The following is a 22,517-nucleotide window of genomic DNA, read 5'->3' as shown; positions in this document are numbered from 1 at the left end:
AAGCAAACATCTCTGTTCCTCCCTTCCTTGGATACCATCCTTTGACCCTAGGGTGTTTCTTTAGAGTTCTCTTTTATCCTTTCTTTGTAGCCAATCCCTTACTCTCAGTTAATGATTCTTTTGCTAAACATTCCCTGCTGAAAGAACTGTTGTGTTTTCTGTCACCTAACTGAACAGTGATTGAAAACTGTACCAAAAGTAGCTTCTGTCCCACCTTCTCATTCATAAGTCCTACTAAGGCACCCAAAGTCCTTGCTTTGTCCTGTTCAGCAGATAGAATTAGCAAGGGGACTACTACAATGTTTTGTAGAAAGTCAAAGCAAGCAAGATCTCTGCAGACCATATTATGGCAGAAAGAACAGAAGGGACACAGCCCTGATGTGAGCCTGTGAGGATGTACGGTTGACCCTGCCAGGTAAAACCTAACTGCTTCTGGAGGTTCTTCCAAACTGGGTTGGAGACACAGGTTTTGGTCAGCTGCCTACTGATTGCCAGTGGCCTCTGAAGAATTTCTCCAGTCAAGATACTACACCTGGAACTGTAGCTGCAATTGGAGTCATCACCTGATTGCATTTACAATAGTCCACAGTCATTATCCAAGATCATTCAACTCAACAGGACACACTGCTTAGCTAAATGGGGATGTGGTTAAGTATCACTACCTCTGCTGCTTTATTTTTTGTTGGCACTGATCTCTGCCTTTGCAGTAGGGGTGCAGCATCTGCTTATGATTTACTATGTTGGTAGGAAGGGGAAGTTCCAGAGACTTCTACTTGGTCCTTACTACCATAATGGCCCTCACTCCATAAATCAGAGAACCAATGTGGAAATTCTGTCTGTTGCCGAGTATGTCTATTCCAATTCTATGTTCAGTAATGGGAAATAACTACAGGGTGGATCCACAAAACAAGTGGGCCTGGAGTAAAGCAGATCCGCCAATCACCTGAGCACTATAATCCCTCATTTTGAGTAGGGACGACCACGGTATTGTTTCAGGTCCCTAGGAATTAATACCAAATCAGAGCCAATGTTTAGTAATCTGAAAGAGTCTGGATATTTTCTGTTTTCCAGTGTATAGTAACTCTAATAAATAGCCACAGGTCCCTTTGAGTAGGCTTAGGGGAAGATTCACAGTATATACCTGCCATAATGCTGTAGAGTTCATCCTCGGGGGGACCTGGCCCTTGCAGTTAAGGGGATTTGGTCTTTGAATTGATTTAGTTCTGGAAATTGGAGGAGAAACCATGACTCTTCATTGTGGTTTTGGCTCCTAGACCTGGACTTTCTTCTGATACATACATCAAGTAATTCTTTATCAGGCTGCTCATTAATTTTGTTCATAATTAATATTAATTAAATTAATATTAAATTATTAAATTAAATAAATTAATATTAATTAATTAAATTAATAATAATTAATATTAATATCACTAAGAGCAAAGGCATTCTGGTTTCTGGTACATCCCTTCTGTCCTTCATGGTAAATGTGTTCACCTTTCTTTGGCAGTTAAGTGCTGCCTCATGTCCTCTGGCTCTGCAGGATCCCATCATCACCACTGAAAGCAGGGAAGCCATTTCAATTATGATGTTACCCATGATCTTACCTGGCCTACCTAGGAAAGCAACCAAAGACCTTTTTGAGGATGTGAGTGCTCCCCTCACGAACAAATTTCTCAATGTCTTAGTATGGGAGTGTCCTCTGGGAAGAAATGTCTCACACAAACTCATTACATGTAGGTGTTCAGCAGCAGATCTGTAGGTCACACAAATTCACTCTGATATTCCCATTTCCCTAAATCTTTAGATTCTCTCCACCAAATCCTAGTAGGGAAGCTGTGGCATCTCCACCTGTGGCACCTCCACCTCCACCTCAAATGTGGGCCCCTGCCGAGTCGCTGAGTCCAGTTTCAAGTGAACCGTTAGAGTCCCCTCCAGCTTCACAAGCTATCACATGGGATCCAGAATCTCCAGTAAGTATGTCCATATCAATGAACATGACTCAGTCTAGCGTTACATCCCACCTTCGTTGGTCTAACACCCTTAGAATCCATTCCCACACATGTCTCCCAATTACAAGCAAAGTCTTATAATTCTTTAGGTTTATAAGCTATTTCCCTCTGAATTATAGATATCTGAATTACCTGTACCCTGAAACTTGCTGAGATTTGACTCTAGTGATGGGTCCAGGGACAAGAGGAGTGATTGTGCTGGGTGTTGAGAGTGAGCATCTGACTTTGATGAAGTTATTACTATGGCATTTTCACAGAAAGTAAGACTAATCTCCTCAGACCCGCAAAGGCATACTACTTCCACTGGGAAGGGAGGCTCAGAGTTACTTGGGAGTTGAATATTATCAATTACTTCTGAATCCATCAAGATATTCCTATTATGAGTTCCAGTGTCCCATTATTTCCCGATGAATGCCGTAACCTGCACATGAGAACCTGGGCTAGACTATGAATTCATGTGTAATACTGACTGAAATACCACTAAAACCAAAAAGAGAACAATGGTGCCCCATTATCACTACTACTAGTCAACATTACACTTGACACTCAAGCTATACAATAAGCCACAAAATGGAAACAGACATACAAATAACAAAAACGAAAATGTAAAATTGTCTGCAGTCAAAAAGATTTTCTAGATAGCAAATCTAAATGAATTAACTGAAAAACATTAAAACTAATATGAGAGGGCATAAGGCATCTACAGTGATATGCAAAAATGAATAGACTTTCCATATACCATGCATTTACAGACATAGCTAAGAATGTTCAGCATTGTTATACTAGCAAAATTGGAAACAACCTGAATGTCCAGTGGCAGAAGAATGGCTAACTAAATTTTGGTCTACCCCTCAATGGGATATTATATAGCAGTTGTATTGCTATTGGAAACAGTAAGACAAAGTATATTTTTTAAAAAAGAGTCTGGGAAAAAAAAAGAGTCTGGAACAATATATGTGGTATGATCCTATTTATGTCAGAAATATTAACATAAATAAATAGATGGACAGATAAATACTAAAAATGTAAGTATTTGGGTACATAAACCAGTATGTATATCAAGAAAAAGATGTGGAAGAACTACTGGAATAATTTGGGGTGATTATGAGAGCTTTCACTCTTTCTTTTCAAAATCTGTATCTTTCTGTGCTGTCTCAAATTTTTCATTGAAAAATATTTATGTATTGCTTGTGTTATTGGGCTGATGATCTGGGAAACACTGACTTCATCCATCCATTATCCATTCACCCACCAACTAACTCATTGGATTGTTATTAAACATGTGCTTACTAGGCATCTAACACTGAACAAGGAACATGGTACCTAATCCCTAAACTGCCTGGGTATAAAATCCCATTCCTAATAGCCTCCCAGATTTTGGTTTTAGTAAAACCCTGTGAGATAGCAGGTATAAATTATTTTCTTTAGCCACAAATTTGGAACTGTTTACTGAAAATTTATTAGCTTTCTCAAAGGTAAACTGAATTCTAAGCTAGAAATTTTTTCCTTATTCATCCAACCGGGATATTTTTTTAAAACTCCACTCAGCCTAATTTGTTATTAGTTTTAGAAATACTAATTAAAACCACTTCAGTCACATATAATTCACACAAGAAGAAATAAGATGAATAAAGAAATACATATTTTGTAAGTGGAACACAAACCCATCAGAGCATGGAAAAGTTTTGGGGACCCACCTGCTGCTCTTTTCTAAGGAACGTTTCAATCTCCAGATGAATCCTGTTCTCTTCTTCAGTTTTCAACCTCAGTTTCTGTGACAACAATAAACCAGTATCAGGAAATCTTGCCAGCAGGGTTCGGAATGAGAAATTCTCAAGATTAGAGATCTGTGGCCAGATCTCAATTTTCTTTACCAGCTGAGATCCCAAGAATCCTGCCATATTGCTCTAGGGCTGGGAAATCATTCCCTTCAACCCAGTTCATGTTCACAAACATCACTAGGCCATGTGCCAGGCATTGTAGGGGACACATGCCAGTGCCCAGGACAAAAGGACCATGATCCGCTTGCCTGGATAAAGTGATATCAATTGAAGGAGAGAAACCATGCTTCAAGGGCACAAGGTTCTTAGGCCTAGAAAAGGAAATTCCAGAATGCAAGTGAAGTTTATAGTCAGGGTTGTCTGACTAACCCAGAGGAGTAAGCTTTCAAATAAGTGGGGGCCCAGAGAAAGCAGTCCTCCTCCCCAGGGATGACATGTTTGTTCCTTCCCACCTACCTACTGTTCATTTAGCCATTGGAGCCTTCCTTTTCTAGTGAGGGTCTGCCCCTTGTTTCTTTCTCCTACTATTTTCTGTGGTGACTTTCCAGCTTTATAAATTTAGGTTTGAATGAAATTCAGCTCTCTTGATTTTATATTTCTTAATGGAGGGATTAAAAGGTACCAGCTGGGCAGCAGCAAAAACCCACACTTAATAAGCATCTTGTTTTGCCCACATTACCAGGAGAAATGGCAAGTGGTTTTATAAAATAAGGATAAAGTGACCAAGGGAAGAAAGTACAACTGATTTTCAAAGTCGTCACAAAAAAACAGTGGATGTTGGCTACAGCCCATCAGAATCTCTGCCTGCAAATACACAAGACCTCATTCTGTTTTTACTTCTAGTCTCAAATGTGAGAGCTGCAGGAGAGATGGAGCAAAGATCAAGATACTCTCCCTCTCCTTCCTCCTCTGTTAGCTGAAGCAATATGAAGAGTGACAGCTCGAATGTGTTCATTCCTCAGGCAGCAGTGATTACCTCTATCTCTTCCAGCAAAAGCTCCTCAGTTCTGTTACATTTCTTCTGGGTCTGGGAGATCTGCAGCTCAGTGTTTTTCTTCATATAGCGATTTTCCATGTTGGTTTTTGCCTTCATCTCTTGCAACTGGTCCCTGAGGTGAGCAATATATTCATTCCGACTCTGTAGAGGTAAGACCAAGTTTTTAAATTAAAACACATGCAGGGGGTGCCTGGGTGGCTCAGTTCCTTGGGCATTCAACTCTTGATTTCGGCTCAGGTCATGTTCTCAGGGTCATAAGATGGAGCCTGGCATTGGGCTCTCTGCTCAGTAGGGAATCTGCTTGAGATTCTCTCTCTCTCTCTCCCCCCCTCCCTTACCCACTGCCCCTCCCCCCAGCCTCTCTCTCTCTCTCTCTCTCTCTCTCTCTAAAATAAATAAATCAGGGGCACCTGGGTGGCTCAATGGGTTAAGCATCTGCCTTCGGCTCAGATCATGATCTCAGGGTCCTGGGATCGAGCCCCACATTGGGCTCCCTGCTTCCCTCTCTCTCTCTCTCTCTCTGCCTGCCTCTCTGCCTACTTGTGATTTCTCTCTCTGTCAAATAAATAAATAAAATATTTTAATAAAATAAAGATAAATAAATCATTTTAAAAATAATAAAGTAAAAAAAATATTCTACCTCCATTCAGTTCAGCCAGTGGCTAAAGCCTACCTTTTGTATCTATAAATCAACAAGAAAATGGATCTATTTTACTATTATTGCACTACAGGAAAGTTAGTCAATAATCATGGATAGTATACATGAAAACGAAGGCTAAGTAGTTCTAAGCATCAGGAATGGGAGATTTTTTTTCCTATTTGGATAGTCTGTATACACAAAGATTTCTCATTACCATCTCATTTTGGTAGAAAGAGCACTGCTCTAAATAATCAAAGACCTGTCTTCTCACCCAAGCCCCCAATAGCTGTGTCAGCCTGGCCAAGTCAGTTAAACTCTGCACGTTTTACCTGCTATAAAATAAAAACATTAATATCTGCCCTGTCTGGAATATCTCAGCAAGTGATTATAAGGAGTTAATTAAGAATATGTAAAAACTCTTTGCAGGTCCCAAAGTGCTTGGCAATTTTAAGGTTTCAATATTCATTTAAAAACTATTCATTAAAAAAAAAAAAAAAAAAACAAACTATTCATTCAGGGGCGCCTGGGTGGCTCAGTGGGTTAAAGCCTCTGCCTTCGGCTCAGGTCATGATCCCAGGGTCCTGGAATCGAGCCCCACATCGGGCTCTCTGCTCCGCAGGGAGCCTGCTTCCTCATCCCTCTCTCTCTGCCTGCCTCTCTGCCTACTTGTGATCTCTGTCTGTCAAATAAATAAATAAAATCTTAAAAAAAAAAAAACTATTCATTCAGTACCATACTAAGCTAAATAGTGGAGACCTAATAGACGTGGTCTTTGCCCTCATAGAGCTTACAGTCTAGTGATAGAGATGTGATTAAAATAAAACAAACTTTTTGAGGCACCTGGCTGGCTCAGTTGGTGGAATGTGCACCTCTTGATCTCAGGGTAATGAGTTCGAGCCCACGTTGGGTGTAGAGATTACTTAAAAATAAAATCTTAAGGGGTGCATGGGTGGCTCAGACAGTTGGGCATTTGATCCTTGATTTCAGCTCAGGTCATGATCTCAGGGTTGTGAGAGGGAGCCCCATGTTGGGCTCTCTGCTCAACAGAAAGCCTGCTTCAGGATTCTCCCTCCCTCTGTCCTTCTGCCCACTTGCTCTCTCTCTCTCTCTCTCTCTCAAATAAGATAAATCTTTTAAAAAATTAACTAAGTAAATAAAATTTTAAAAAAGAAAGCGAACTTTTTTAAAGGCACAAAACACTCTTAAAGAATAGGACAACAAGCCATGGGAGAGAGTAATAAGGGAGGCCCACATAAGATCAGGTAGTCTATGAAGGATTCTCTGAGAAGGGAATGTTAAATCTGACACCTGAAGGGTAAGTATGGATGTCACATGAAAAGTGGGATCAAGGAGGAGTCTAAGAAAGAGGAAAAATAAGTACCCAAGTCCTGAAGCCACAAAAACCTGGATACATTCCAGGAACTGAAAGAAAACTCTGGAGACTATCCCAGCGAGGGTTGAGAGTGGGACAAGATGAGGCTGGAGAGGGAGGTAGGATGGATCATGTAGGCCCTCTGAGGCACTAGTATGGAGTTTGAATTGTAATCCAAGGGCCATGGGAAGCCTCAGAAGGGTTTTAGTCGGGGAGATAACATCTGACCGTTTGAGAAGAACAGACGCAGCAGGAGTAATTTCACAGAGAGATGATCGGTTAGCTGACAGCATGACAAGCAAACACAATTAATAATGAAAACACACTGCTTTAGTCAGAGATCTCCGTTTCTCTAAATACCAACCAACTTTAGTTCTGCCGTGTAAGCTGGGTGGAGTTAGTTCTAAGCATTAGAAGAAACAGCAGAAATCCTTCAGGATTATCCACAATGAAAAGCAAATACGGTTTAAAGGATCATAGGCCCCTAAACTTAGTCAGACTTTCTTCAACTCACTTTGTCTGACTTCTTGGTGTAACTCTATGGAATCATTCCAATTATTCAGTTGTTCTGCCAGTACCAGAGCCCTCCAAGGAGATGAGTATCTCTGGCTGAGAACATGTTACCAGTCCAGCTGGCTAACACATCGAAGTACTTCTTAACCTCTTAAAAACTGTAGGATTGTGGGCAATTTACTTAACCTAAGACCTTTCTCAATTGTAAAAAAGTTGTGTCTTGCACAACTTAGCTACTCAATAAATGTTCATTAAATGCATTTTAAGAAAGGTCTTTTTTGGCTCACTTTTCCCCTTCTTTCTACACTCTTTCCTTTTCCCATCTCTTTCCATTTTGCTTCCCTCCTCTCTTTTGATTCAAGCTGTATGGTGGTCAGTGATAAAGTCTGGATTTCTAGGAAGACTTGAGTTAGAGCGAAATGTAACAACTTCACTTCCTCATCGGCTGGAATATTTATACCTATCTAACCATGTAGTCTTTCTTTGACGCCCTGCTTATATACCACTTAACCCCAGAAAACCTTTTCTAGAAAACCTCAGCCCATATAAATAACTGCAGTTTTGTTTCTCACAGAATCTAACGGTGTTGAACAGTTAGGTATTCAATAAATAGCATCAACACTTTCAAAGACTCAAGAAAATGTTCTGGTCAGTTTTCTTTATCAAACCAAATATTGAGTCTTTTGGAGTAAAAATACGAAGATCATAAATTCAGACTTAAAACTCTATGAGTTTCCACCTCTGGCAAGAAAAAGATATTACGTTATGTAACCTAATAAGGTCTTAAAACATTGGTCTACAATTTCCCGACTGAGCTGCCCAGGCGTCTCCATGGCAACAGCATTTTTTTAAAAAAAGATTTTATTTATTTATTTATTTTATTTATTGTTTGACAGAGAGAGATCACAAGCAGACCAAACTTGACTTACAAATCACCAAACTGTCTTCAGATCTGTACTCGTTATTTGAATTCAGAGGAGCACAATTTAGTAATGGAAACAAGCAGCCAACCAATTATAGTTAATAAGGCTCCAATGGCTGCCACAAAAGTTTGAGCCAAAGGATTTTAATGGTGGTGTCTGTTTTCATAGTTGAACACAAAGTAGAGATGAGGGTTTGGTTGGAGGGAAAAAGGAAAATGGGAATGTGGTCTATTTAAGCGGCAAAAGCCACAGGAAAAAATACAATTCTGTATTAAGTTAACATCTGTAGTTGTCATTGACTAATAGTGACAGTTTCTAGAATACTCTCTGAATAAACTCTGAGCTACACAGTCCCCCATTCTAAGATGCAGATGAAACAGATCCAGACTTCTAAAGTTTCAGGCTCCAATTCCACCTATTCCTTCATTTCCATTTGAACAATTCCCTTTCCAATTGTACCAATTTCCTCCTCCCTTCTGTGATAAAGTTTCTGTACACCTCACTGTCTTGACTGATCTCCTCTGAGTAAACGCTTTTAAATGTAATGCCTAATACTATACACAATATTATACATGTCTAACTACAACAGAGGACAAGGAAGTATTTTTTTTCCCCCTGTTGTATAAACACTATAGAGTGCCACAAACTGCAGTAATCAAAACAAAGAGGAAGCACTTCAGATGTTTTTCACAAGACTGGTCATGATTGTCAGGCTTCTGAGGACAATCCAGTAGAAGCAGCACTGTAAAAGCGAGACTCTGCGAAGTCTACAGATGATGGGAAGGCAGACAGCTTTCAAAAATGCTGTTACTGGGGTGCCTGGGTGGCTCAGTGGGTGAAGCCTCTGCCTTTGGCTCAGGTCATGGTCTCAGGGTCCTGGGATGGAGCCCCGCATTGGCCTCTCTGCTCAGGGGGGTGCCTGCTTCGCCCTCTCTCTCTGCCTGCCTCTCCACCTACTTGTGATCTCTCTCTATCAAGTAAATAAATAAATCTTTTTTTAAAAAATGCTGTTACTATGGGGCCGCCTGGGCAGCTCAGTCGGTGGAGCGTCTCGCTTTGGTTCAGGTCATGATTTCAGGGTCCTCGTATGGGGCTTCCCGCTCAGTGGGGAATCTGCTTGCCCTCTGCCCCTCCCCCAACTTGTGTTCCCACTCTCTTTCTATCTCTCTTAAATAAATAAATAAAATCCTTTTTTTTTTTAAAAAATGCTGTTACTACCACAAAAATTGATAAGACCCTAACCTCAGGGATTCATGTTAAAACCTGGCTAAGCTTCTAATGAAACTATTGAAGACAAGTTAGGTCTTTACAATTCTCAACTTACAAGAGTCTTCTAAACAAAATGAGACCTTTCATTTCACTTTGCCTCCTCTTGGAGTCAATTCGGGGCTCTAATAACAGGCTTTTGAACTCTGAAGTCTATTGCTTATCATATACCGGCTTTGAGTTGCTTGCAAATTAGCAAACGTGCCTTCTATATCTTCATTTACTTCTTTAACCCATTTTGGAGCCTAAAGTTCATCAGAGTCAGCTCAACCTGTTGTCTTAGGTACTCAACTCTATCTCCAGTCCCCCCAAAAAGGAAATTAGTGTCATCACAGAGTACAAAAAGCTGAGAGGCTAAGTGAAGAAAAGAACTGGGTAACATGCAAAAGTTAGTAATAGTGTGGCCAGAGAAAAACCAAAGTATGGTTTAGAGGATGGAGTAGTTCAGGCCTGTTTTAAAATAAGAAGCAGGGGTACCTGGGTGGCTCAGTCTGTTAAGTGTCCGACTCTTGATTTCAGCTCAGGTCATGATCTCAGGGTCATGAGATTGAGCCCCGGAGTCAGACCCTGCACTCAGCAGGGAGTCTGCTTGAGATTCTCTCTCTCCCTCTGCCCCTGCCCTCACCCCAAGAGCACATACTCTCTCTCTCAAATAAATAAATCTTTAAAAAAAAATAAAATATGATGCAAAGCTTCTGCATAGCACTGAGCTTTCCAAAGTATAGTCAGTGACCATGGATGGCAATGCGATTGCTGAATAAAGAACAAAAAGCTGAGGAATTAGTGGTGCTACCATTGGCTTAGGGCCACCCAGTCTAGACATTCATGTGAATCTGGATCTAAGAAACTTTATAGAGTTACAGGGCATCCAGCTTTGTGCCCTTTGGCTCCTTCTGTAACCAGTCAAAATGAGTTGGAGTGGGTTCATATCCTTCACTGTTACTACATTTAACCTCAATAATCAGGGCAAAGCTGAAGTAAGTGAAGGACTCTTCTTTATCAGCCAACCTTCTCCTTGAAGATATATATATATATGTGTGTGTGTGTGTGTGTGTGTGTGTATATATATATATATACACACACACATATACATACATATATGTATATATATATAACTTTCTAAACTGCTAAGTGTGTTAGAAATCCTAATAGAACTAATTTCTAACTGCCTACAGTGTATCCCAAGCACTGATATATATAATATCTCCTTGAAGGAATGTGTATATATATGTAATATATGTATGTACATATATGTATTTATATATAATTGTAAATAAATACTATATAATATATACGTTATAAATTATATATAATTATATATTTTTATATATTTACATAAATATATAAATTTAAGGGAAATGAGAAACCCTAGGCCCAGGAGAAAAATAAATCCTCCGTGGCATTCTGTTTTGAGAATATCTCCTCAATGCTAAATACCTCAGTGGCAGCTCCAGCACTGGAAAGGTTTATGGTATGTTCTAGAGGCAGCAGGATGAGGTAAGGGTTATTGCTTAAAGAAACTCCTGGTCAACCTAAAGCCACAGGTCTGGAGCAGATTAGGTATAGCCCTAAGAAACACAACAACAAAGATTACAGACCCAGAACTTCAACATGGTCCAAACCCTGACCCCCAGCGACAAGGCAGATGTCTTACATGATGAGCCTCCCCCATGTACAGGACACCTATTGATGGTGTTTGCCCAGAGAAGTGTGGCTTACAAGGCCCTCCATAATTTGTTACCATCTCCCATTCTAAGTTCATCTATGTTATCCTCTCCCTTTCTCTCCAAATTTCAGCAGCTATAAACTGGCCTTCTTCTAGTTCCTTATAAATCCCAAGTTCTGTCTCCTAACTGAATATTTAGAAGTTCAATTTTCACTATTGCCAATAAGTTCCTACCAGTATGACCCTCACACCGCTAGTAACTATAAACTCTGGGCTCAATACAAAAGGCAATTACATAAAAACATTGGAGTGTACAAAATCAGGCAGAATCTGGAAGGAGGAGACACCTGTAAGAGAGGTGCAGCATGTGCTGAGTTTCCAACTTTCCATGACCTCGATTAGACCATAGTCGGCACTACAGAGTGGAGGGTAGCAGTGGATTGTGTAAAGCAGTGAGAACCCTCATTCTAAACATTGCAGTCTTTTCAGACTGAAGAACCAGAAAACAGATTTTTGGACATCTACATCCAAATAGTTTTCAATAATGCTGAAAAGGAGAGAAAAAGCTTCACATTTGTTGTATAAATTCCGTGCAAATCTTTGGCTCACTCCTGAGGCACACTGGTGCCAGGAAGAACATAGGCAGCCTTGCTAAGGAGAAAAGGAAATGAACTGAGGTGAGCTACTGCCCAATGTTGGTGAGAGTTTTTAGTTTTAATTTAATGGAGTTAACTGACCACTAAAACAAAAATGTCAGTACACTTTGGGGGATAGAACAGAATGCAGAGCCTCTACAACATAATGTTCACACTGTCCAGGACACATTCCAAAATGACTCCATATTGAAGAAAAAGAAAACTATGAACCATTCTCAAAGGAGATTAACCTTAAGATGCCAAAGGTTGGAATTAGCAGACAAGGATTTTTTTTTAAGATTTTCTTTTTAAGTGATATCTATATCCAACGTGGGGCTTGAACTCACAACCCTGTTGGTAGGCTCTGAGCCAATCAGGCATCCCAATAGATAAGGATTTTAAAGTTTTTTTTTTTAAATATTTTATTTATTTATTTGACAGAGATCACAAGTAGGCAGAGAGGCAGACAGAGAGAGAGAGAGAGAGAGGGAAGCAGGCTCCTGGCCGAGCAGAGAGCCCGATGCGGGACTCGATCCCAGGACCCTGAGATCATGACCCGAGCCGAAGGCAGCGGCCCAACCCACTGAGCCACCCAGGCGCCCCGAGGATTTTAAACAAAGCTCAGTAAAGAGCAATATGCTCATAATAAATAAAAAACAAGAAACCTCAGCAGAGAAATAGAACTATAAAAAAAGAACTAAATGGAAATTCTAAAACTAATTTTCTAAATTTTAAAACAAAAAAAGTACTAGAAGGGCTTAATAGTAGAATGGAGATGATGGAAAGTCAGTGAAATTGAAGACAGACAAACAGATTATTCAATCACATGAACAAAGAGAAAAATTTTTTTAAGAAACAGAGATCTAAAGGTCACTATCAAAAAGTCTAAATAGGGATAATTGGAATTCTAGTAGGAGGAGTGCAACCAAATGGAACTTTAAAACTATCTGAAAACATACTGGCTGGGGCACCTGGGTGGCTCAGTTGGTTAAGTGCCTGCCTTTGGCTTAGGTCATGATCCCAGGGTCTTGGGTCAAGACCTGCATTTTGCTCTCTGCTCAGCGGAAGTCTCCCTCTGCCACTCTCCCTGTTCATGCTCTCTCAGTCTTAATAAAATCTTTTTTTAAAAAGACTTCTAACTTCCTGGGCGCCTGGGTGGCTCAGTGGGTTAAGCTGCTGCCTTCAGCTCAGGTCATGATCTCAGGGTCCTGGGATCGAGTCCTGCATCGGGCTCTCTGCTTGGCGGGGAGCCTGCTTCCCTCTCACTCTCTCTGCCTGCCTCTGCCTACTTGTGATCTCTCTCTGTCAAACAAATAAATAAAATCTTAAAAAAAAAAAAAAGAGTTAAAAAAAAAAGTCTTCTAACTTCTATATAAGAAATAATGAAGACTCCCTGATCTGAAGCATAAACTTGTCCAAATAGCTAGGCAAAAGCTGACATTAAGCCCTATTTTATAACTTTCTAAGCTGCTAGAAATCCTAATAGAACTAATTTCTAACTGCCTACAGTGTATCCCAAGCATTGTTTTCTAAGGTTATTGCTTAAAACTTGGGATGCATTTTCTTACAGAGGTAAATGAGATAACAGGTTAGGTCCTAATGACCATAAAGCCCATCAAATCCACTCTGTACTTGAAATATAATACAGATGACATTATCAAACCTAACCATCATGTATAAAGAGGTTTGTAATGTGCTTAATGTCCCTTCTGGGACTAGTCTTGCATCTGGGATGCTGGAATACAAGAGACTGACTGAGATAAGGTCTCCTGTAGGAAGGGGTCAGTGGTATGCCTGAGTGCGATGGGAGGAATAAGAACAAACTGAGCATTCCCAAGTGCTGTGGTCTCCCCGAGTTCTACTGGGGACTTACTTACATATACCAGACAACTCTCTAGTTACTCTCTTTATACATTACTCTCTTTAGTAAAGGCATCCCAGGATAAACAACAATTTCTCATTTGTAGTTTTTCTTTGCTTAAGAAAGATGGCTTCTACATGGCCGTTTTGGCTCATTAACTTCCGGTGTTGGCCGGGTGATTCTTACCTGCACTTCAGCTTGCCGTTCTCTTTTGACATTAAGTAGCTGTTTTTGAAGAGATCTTATCTGTTTTTTTCCCTTTTCCTCCCTAGAAGAAGTGAGAATGATTTGTTTAGAGGGGTGCTTCTCAAACTCTAGCGTGCACGAGGCTCACCCCCAATGTTAAAAAACAGATTCCTGGGCTCTACCTACCCCCAGAGATTCTCATTTGGTAGGTCTAGGACCGGGCCCTGGAATTCACATTTCTAACAAGCTCTCAGATGTTGCCAGTGGTGCTGGTTCATAGAACACACTTTTAGTCATACTTTACAGATCACTGCAATTTGTTTTAATAAACCAGAAGGGAGATTTTGGTGTATGGGTTGTATCTCAAAAAGCTGCTGCTGAGAAAAAGCGAAGAGGAGGAGGAACAGGATGGGAGAAAGGAAGGGCAGGACATTCTCTTCCACCTAACCTTCCCTCTCCCACTTGGGGTCGGTTCAGCATTGAGTCCGAAGGTTCCCTCCACCTTTTCTCTCACACGGGTGTTTCTCCTGATAAAAATCTTTGCATGAATAATCTCATCTTGGTGGCTCTCAGAACACATGACTTAACACATTTGCCATGGGCACCCAAGCAGTAAATGGCAGGGCAGGATTCAAATTCAGTGCTATCTGAAGGAGAACGTAACTACTTTAGGTTTCTGTTTGTACTCAGAAACAAAATTCTGCTTAACTCTAATAATGCCATTATCTAGTTTTAAAGAAAAACAAAATAACGAAGCAATATAATAAGTAAAATAATATAATAATAAACAAAACAAGGGGCGCCTGGGTGGCTCAGTGGGTTATAGCCTCTGCCTTCGGCTCAGGTCGTGATCCCGGGGTCCTGGGATCAAGCCCCACATCAGGCTCTCTGCTGGAAGAGCCTCTCTGCAGGGGAGCCTGCTTCCCTTCCTCTCTCTCTGCCTGCCTCTCTGCCTTTTTGTGATCTGTCAAATAAATAAATAAAATCTTTAAAGAAAAAAAAAAGAATAAACAAAATAAAAACTATCTTAGCTTAGGCTGCCATTACGAAAATATCAGATTGGGTAGTATATAAGTAACAGAATTCATTTCTCACAGTTTGGAAGCTGTGACCAAGATTTGGGTGCCATCAGATTCAGTGTCTGGTGAGAAAATGCTTCCTGGTTCACAGATGGTCATTTTCACTTGCATCTTTACATGATGGAATGGGTTCTCTTTTATATGGGCATTAATCTCATTCCTGAGGCCTCCACCTTCATGTCCTCATCACTTCTTAAAGTTCCCACCTTCTAATACCATCACATTGAGGGTTAGGATTTCAACAAATAAATTGGAGGTGGGATGGGGTCCACAGAGCATTCAGTCTATAGCAACAACCAAAACACCTTACCACTAAGTAGTAGTTAGATAAGTACTGCCATTCAGGAATGTTTAGTAAGCATATACTTAACTAGAATCATGAGATTGAGATTGTCGTTGCCAAACTATAGATGATGTAATTCCCATCTATAGATTAACAAGAAATAGGTAAGAAAGATGTAAAATATTTATCTCTAATAATAAATTCAGAACCCTAGGGTAGATTCAGTTACATAAATAAGTGAAAAAGAACAGAACAAAGTCTCAAAAGGAAAGAAAGAAAAAAAGAAAGAAAGAGGAAGGAAGGGAGGGAGGGAAGAAAAGGGAGGAAGGGGAGGAAGGGGAGAAAGAGGAAGGAAGGAAGGAAGGAAGGAAGGAAGGGGAAAAGGCTTAATATGCATGACTATCCTTAAGGAGTTCCAGGGCTCTGGTGAAGAGCTGGTGCTGGATTTGGAACAGAAATGTCAGAACAGACAAACAAAAAATTGGCAAGATCTAACTCTAGGAAGAAAAAAAGCTGTTCAAGAAAGGAAATTTAATAATTATATACTGTATATCTCATCTGTGAACTACTCACACATAATAATCATCCAAATACTAAGTATTAATTTAACCAAAAATGATGCTCTAACTATACTAGGGGCATGGAAAAAACCCACTAGATTACATCTAAAACAATATTCCCACTGGTGTTGTTTGCCATAAAGAAGAAAACTGACCAGTGTGAGAAATGAAAAATGGTATACTTTAAAAAAAAAAAGATTTTATTTATTTATTTGTCAGAGAGAGAGCACAAACAGAGGGAGAAGCAGTTTCCCTGCTGAGTAAGGATCCTGCCCAAGGTGGGGCTCAATCCCAGGACCCTGGGATCATGACTTGAGCCAAAAGTAGACACTTAACCAGCTGAGCCACCTAGGTGCCCCATGTACTATTGATTTGAAGGTAAACATTTCTTATATGTTTATGGGCCCATCATATGTCCCCTTTAGTGAACCGTCTTTTCCTATCATTTTTAGATATGCCAAATCAAAAGATGTCTCATCTCTCTGGATCCGACTACACTTTGATTCATCATCACAATGAATGGAAATTTCAGCACATTAAGAGATAAAGGCCAGTCAGCTCACTTTTTATTCTCTATCAAAAGCAATGCCCAATTAAAACAGCAATGAAGGCACAGCTGGGCAGCTCAGTTGGTTAAGGGTCTACCTTCCACTCAGCTCATGATCCCAGGTTCTGGGATTGAGTCCCACATTCGGTTCCTTCCTCAGCAAGGAGCCTGCTTCTCCCTCTGCCTGCTGCTCCCTCTTCTTGTGTTCTCTGTCTGACAAATAAATAAAATCTTAAAAAAAAAATAGGGGTTCCTGGGTGGCTCAGTCATTAAGTGTCTGCCTTCAGCTCAGGTCATGATCCCAGGGTCCTGGGATCAAGCCCCGCGTCCGGCTCCCTGCTCAGCAGGAAGCCTGCTTCTCGCTCTTCCTTTCCCCCTGCTTGTATTCCCTGTCTCGCTCTCTCTCTCTGTCAAATAAACAAAAGCTTTAAAAATAAATAAATAAATAAATAAATAAAACAGCAATGAGACCACTATACACTGAAACTATACACTGGGATTTGGCAGAAATCCCAAAGATTGACACCACCAAATGCTGCCAAAGATGTGGAGCAACAGGAACTCTCGTTCATTGTTGGCGGGAATGCAAAATCGGTTTGGCAACTTCTTACAAAACTAAACATACTCTTACCATAACAATTTGGCAATTACGCTCCTTGGTATTTCCTTAAATGAGTTAAAAATTTACATCCACACAAAAACCTGTACATAGAGGGGTGCCTGGGTGGCATGGTGCAGGCGGTTAAAGTGTTTGACTCTTGGTTTGGGCTCAGGTCTGGTCACAGAGTCATGAGATTGAGCCACGCATTATGCTCCACAGTCAGGATGGAGTTTGCTTGAGTTTCTCTCTCTCTCTCCTTCTGCCCCTCTCCTCCCCACTCTCTTTCTCTCTCTCTAAGAAATAAGTCTTTTAAAAAACAAACAAACCTGTACATAGATGTTTAAAGTAATTTTATTCAACAATTGCCAAAACTTGAAAACAACCAAGTGGTCCTACAATATGTGAATAGATAAACTGTGGTTTATCCAGACAATAAAATATTATTCTGTGCTAACAAAGAAATGAACTGTCAAGCATGAAAAGACACGGAAGCAACTTAAACGCATAATACTAAGTGAAAGAAGCTAATCCAGGAAAGCTATGTACTATAGGATTCCAACTACATGACAATCTGTCATAATCAAAATAGGATGGTTGTGGCACAAAAACAGACAGATAGATCAATGTCACAGAATAAAAAATTCAGAAATAAATCCATAAATATATGGTCAGTCTTTGACAAAGCATGAAAAAATACCCAATGGGAAAAAGATAGTTTCTTTAACAAATGTTGGGAAAACTGGACAGCAACATGCAAAAGGAAGAAACTGGACCACTTTCTTATACCATCTACAAAAATAAATTCAAAATGGATTAAAGAGCTAAATGTAAGGCCTAAAACCATAAAAATCCTAGAAAAAAGCATAGGCAGTAACTTCTCTGACATTGACTATGGCACCTTTTTCTAGATAGGTCTCCTGAGGCAAGGGAAACAAAACCAAAAATGAACTATTGGGACTGCATTAAAAAAAAAAATCTTCACAGTGATGGAAACAATCTAGAAAACTAAAAGGCAATCTATAGAATGGGAGAAGATATTTGCTAATGACCTGATAAAAGGCTGATACCCATAACAAAGAACTTACAAAACTCAACACCCAAAAAAATAATCCAGTTAAAAAATGGGCAGAAGAGGGACGCCTGGGTGGCTCAGTCTGTTAAGTGTCTGCCTTCAGCTCAGGTCCTGATCCCAGGGTCCTGGGATCTTTATTTAAAATATTTATGTATTTATTATAATACTATTATTATATATAAAATACATATTATATATCATTATAAATAATGTTATCATAATATTATATTATATATAAAAATAAAATATTTAAAAATAAATATTTTTCTTAAAAATGAGCAGAAGACATGAACAGGCATTTCTTCAAAGACATACAGATGGCCAACAGACACTTGAAAAGATGTTCATCAAATTTCATCATTACTTACCACCAGTGAAATGCAAATCAAAACTATAATGAGGTATCACTTCACACCTGTCAGTATGGCTAAAATCAACAACACAAGAAATGACAGGTGTTGGTTGAGGATGTGGAGAAAAAAGGAACCATTTACACTCTTGGGGGGAATGCAAACTGATGCAGCCACAGAAAACAGTTTCGAGTTTCCTCAAAAAGTTAAAAATAGAACTACCCTATGATCCAGTAATTGCACTACTAGGTTTTTACCCAAAGAACACAAAAACACTAATTCAGAGGGATACATCCACCTCTATGTTTATAGCAGCATTATTTACAATAGTCAAGATATGGAAGCAGCCCAAGTGAACATTGATTGAAGAATGGGGTTAGAAGATATGGTATATATACAATGGACTATTATTCAGCCATAAAAAAGAATGAAATCTTGCCATTTGCAACAACATGGATGGAGCTAGAGAGTATCAAACTAATAAGCAAAATAAGTCAGTCAGAGAAAGACAGATACCACAGGATTTCATTCATATGTGGAATTTAATAAAACAAGCAAGCAAAGAAAAAAGAGATAAACTAGGACACAGACTCTTAACTATAGAGAACAAACTGATGGTAATCAGAGGGTGGGTATGGGTTAAATAGATGATGGGGAATAAGGAGTGCAATTGTCATAATGAGCACTGGGTATTGTACAGAAGTATTGAATCACTGTATTGTACACCTGAAACTAATATTACACTATATGGTAAGTAACTGGAATTAACATTAAAAAAAAATAGAAAGATTACTGTACAGTAGGAAGACTATTCTTGACATACTGTAGATACACATAACTGGAGCCCAGAAATCTGAATTATTGTCCCAGCAGAACTAGGATTAGCACCTAAATTTCTGAGTTCTATTTATCTTCCCTGGAAAGCACAAATTTGATTTGATTTAGAAATCAAGAACTTCTGGTAAAAGTTTTATGGCACTCTAAAATACAACACAGCAGGGGCACCTGGGTCTGCCTTCAGCTAAGGTCATAATCCTGGAGTCCTGATAGTGAACCCCACATTGGGCTCCCTGCCTAAGGAGGAATCTGTTTCTCCCTCTGCCCCACCCCCCACTTGTGCGTGCTCTCTTTCTTGCCCGCTTGCTCTCTAATTCTCTCTCTCTCAAACTCTTGCTCACTTTTCCTCTCAAATAAATAAAAATCTTTAGAAAAAAATACAACACAACAAATAAACCTAATATTACTCAGACCTGGCAATGACATCATAGAAATGCATTTTGTTTTCCCTCTCTTTGCCCAGGGCTTTCTTGAGACTAGTGAAAGTGCCTGACTCTTCCAACTCCTGCATGGTATCTGTAATTATATCACTGAGAAATTGCCTGTAAGGAAACACAAAAAGGATGAGTTAATAAGGTATATTTTCTTACATTTACAAAGGGCTACAGAAGTCACAAAGGTTAAGACCCTGGATGAAAAACCATGACTAAGCTGGAATCGCTCCCGGAATGTAAGAATAGTTTAGCATTAGAAAGTCTATTAATAGTATGCAACACATAAACAAAAGCAAAGGAGAAAAACCTTATGGCCACCACAATAGATGCAGAAAAGACATTTGGCAAAATTCAATGTCCACTCATTTGAAAATAAACAACAAAAACTCCTAGCAAACTAAAAATAAAAGAGAACTTCCTTAACCTTAAATACCAAGGACTAACAAACCCTGGATATACAGTATGATATTATGTATATAATATTTAAAAACATATAAAACTGTATTGTTTAAATAAGACCCATACATACCTAATAAAAGTGTCACAAGAGAACGTAAGAGAATAATAAACGCCAAATTCAGAAGACAGTTTGTCTTCGAAGGAAGATACAATTGAAGATGCTCCAATTGTATCTTAAGTATTTTACTAAAAAAACACCAAAAAACCTCTAAAGTAATTATGGTAAAATGTTAAGATTTGGTTAAGATTTGGTGTTTACATACCTAAGTATTCATTATTTCATTCTTTATATTTTTCTGCATTTTAAAAATATTTTGTAACTTTGCAAAAGTTAAATCATTTTTAAAAAATTTTAGAGAGTTAATAGGGGCATCTGGGTGGCTCAGTCGGTGAAGTGCCTGCCTTTGGCTCAGGTCATGATCTCAGGGTCCTGGGATCAAGCCCTGTGTCAGGCTCCCTGCTCAGCGGGCAGTTTGCTTCTCTCTCTGCCCCTCCCCTCTTTCTCTCTTTCCCATAAATAAATAAAATCTTAAAAAAAAAAAAAAAAAGAGCTAATAAAACACTCACATTTTAGAGATGAGTAAACTCAGTTTCAGGAAGGTTAAATGACTTGCCCAAGGTCACATAACTAATTTGAGAAAAGGTAGAATTATAATTCAGGTGTCCTGACTCATAGTCCGTTACTTTTCATTTTATTTTATTTTTTAAAGATTTTTATTTATCTATTTGAGGGACAGAGCAAGAGAGCACAAGCAGGGAGAGTCACAGGGAGAGGGAGAAGCAGGCTCTCCACTGAGCCGGGAGCCCAACTCAGGGCTCCATCCCAGAACCTTGGGATCATGACCAGAGCCAAAGGCAGACACTAAACCGACTGAGCTACCCAGGTGGCTCCATTACTTTTTATAATACTCTAGTGGGTACAAAATTTTAAAAACTGCTACTTAATGTTTTCATAGAGTCAGCAAGAATTACACTCACTATTATACATAATAATTTACTGACAATAGTTCAAACGGAAAGATTCAATAACTATATTAAGAAAAAAGTTAAGTACACTGAAGTAAAAAAAAAAATTGAAAAGATATGAGCCATCCCACAAAGAATGAAAAGGACATTAACTAGATTGGTATTTATAAGCAGGACACCTTTCTGTCATGTATGCAAATCTGAGCCAGACTGATTTCACAAGAAACATTAGCCCTCTGATGCAGGAGTTGGCAAACTTTTCCTATAAAGGGGGAAACTGTAAATATTTTTGGCTTTGCAGGCCATAAATTCTCTGTTGCAACTACTCAGCTTTGCTATTCACGAAAGCAGCAAGAAATATGTAAACAAACAGGCAATGCTGTATTCAAATAAAATTTATTTTCAAAAACAGACTACAGGCTGGATATGGCTAGTGGCCCTGGGTCATTACTATAAACATTTATTTACTAACAATTCTTACCATAATGTTACATCCTCTTTTAAACTTAACAGACTTCCTTGTCAGCAAGCCTCATAAAAAACTGATTAATGAGACAGTGGAAACCGAGACTGCCTTTAAGAAATTCTCAGGATTGGGGCACCTGGGTGGCTCAGTGGGTTAAAGCCTCTGCCTTCAGCTCGGGTCGTGGTCCCAGGGTCCTGGGATCGAGCCCCACATCAGGCTCTCTGCTCGGCAGGGAGCCTGCTTCCTCCTCTCTCTCTCTCTGCCTGCCTCTCTGCCTATTTATGATTTCTATCTGTCAAATAAATAAATAAAATCTTTAAAAAAAAAAAAAAAAGAAATTCTCAGGATTAAAACTCAGCTTAAAAGTGGGCTACTTAGGGGCGCCTGGGTGGCTCAGTGGGTTAAAGCCTCTACCTTCGGCTCAGGTCATGATCCCAGGGTCCTGGGATGGAGCCCCACATTGGGCTCTCTGCTCAGCAGGGAGCCTGCTTCCCCCACCATTCCCACCTACTTGTGATCTGTCCGTCTAAAAAATAAATAAAAAGGAAATAAATAAATAAATAAAAAGGGATGCCTGGGTGGCTCAGTGGGTTAAAGCCTCTGCCTTCGGCTCAGGTTGTGATCCCAGGGTCCTGGGATCAAGCCCCCACCTCAGGCTCTCTGCTCAGCGGGGAGCCTGCTTCCCACACCCCCCCCCCCCCCCCCGCCCTGCCTCTCTGCCTGCTTGTGATCTCTGTCAAATTAATAAATAAAATCTTAAAAAAAAAAAAGAAAAAAGTGGGCTACTTAAATGGCATCTCTTACTCGTGGATAAGTCATCATAACAGCTACTAATTTGTGCCAGGCACTTGGCTGCAGCCTTATTTCTAATCCTCACACTGATGTTGCAAAGTTGCTGTAATTATTTTCACTTTTAAAAACTGGACACAAAGTCTCAACAACTTGCCTATGATCATACAGCCACCATACCTGTACCAGACTCCCTCCAGGCAGTCTTTAGCTAATCCTGTTATC

At 39.6% G+C, this 22,517-nt stretch overlaps 1 protein-coding gene across 1 annotated transcript in view; it reads right to left on the bottom strand.

Moving 5' to 3' along the window:
• Window positions 1-22,517, bottom strand: part of LOC111155109 (IQ motif containing G) — a 43,852-nt gene that overhangs the window by 8,661 nt on the left and 12,674 nt on the right. The window contains exons 5-8 of the mRNA XM_022515167.1: window positions 19,592-19,720; window positions 13,850-13,931; window positions 4,767-4,928; window positions 3,707-3,781 (exon numbers count right to left, since the gene is read on the bottom strand). Coding sequence (XP_022370875.1) covers window positions 3,707-3,781; window positions 4,767-4,928; window positions 13,850-13,931; window positions 19,592-19,720 — 448 coding nt within the window. The remainder of the gene's footprint in view (window positions 1-3,706; window positions 3,782-4,766; window positions 4,929-13,849; window positions 13,932-19,591; window positions 19,721-22,517) is intronic.

The sequence above is a fragment of the Enhydra lutris genome, unplaced genomic scaffold (assembly GCF_002288905.1).
Source record: "Enhydra lutris kenyoni isolate GAN:26980312 unplaced genomic scaffold, ASM228890v2 scaffoldscaffold39, whole genome shotgun sequence".
Classification (NCBI taxonomy): Eukaryota; Metazoa; Chordata; class Mammalia; order Carnivora; family Mustelidae; genus Enhydra; species Enhydra lutris.
The sequence above is the reverse complement of the archived record's forward strand: the minus strand, read 5'-3'. Positions and strand labels throughout refer to the sequence as shown.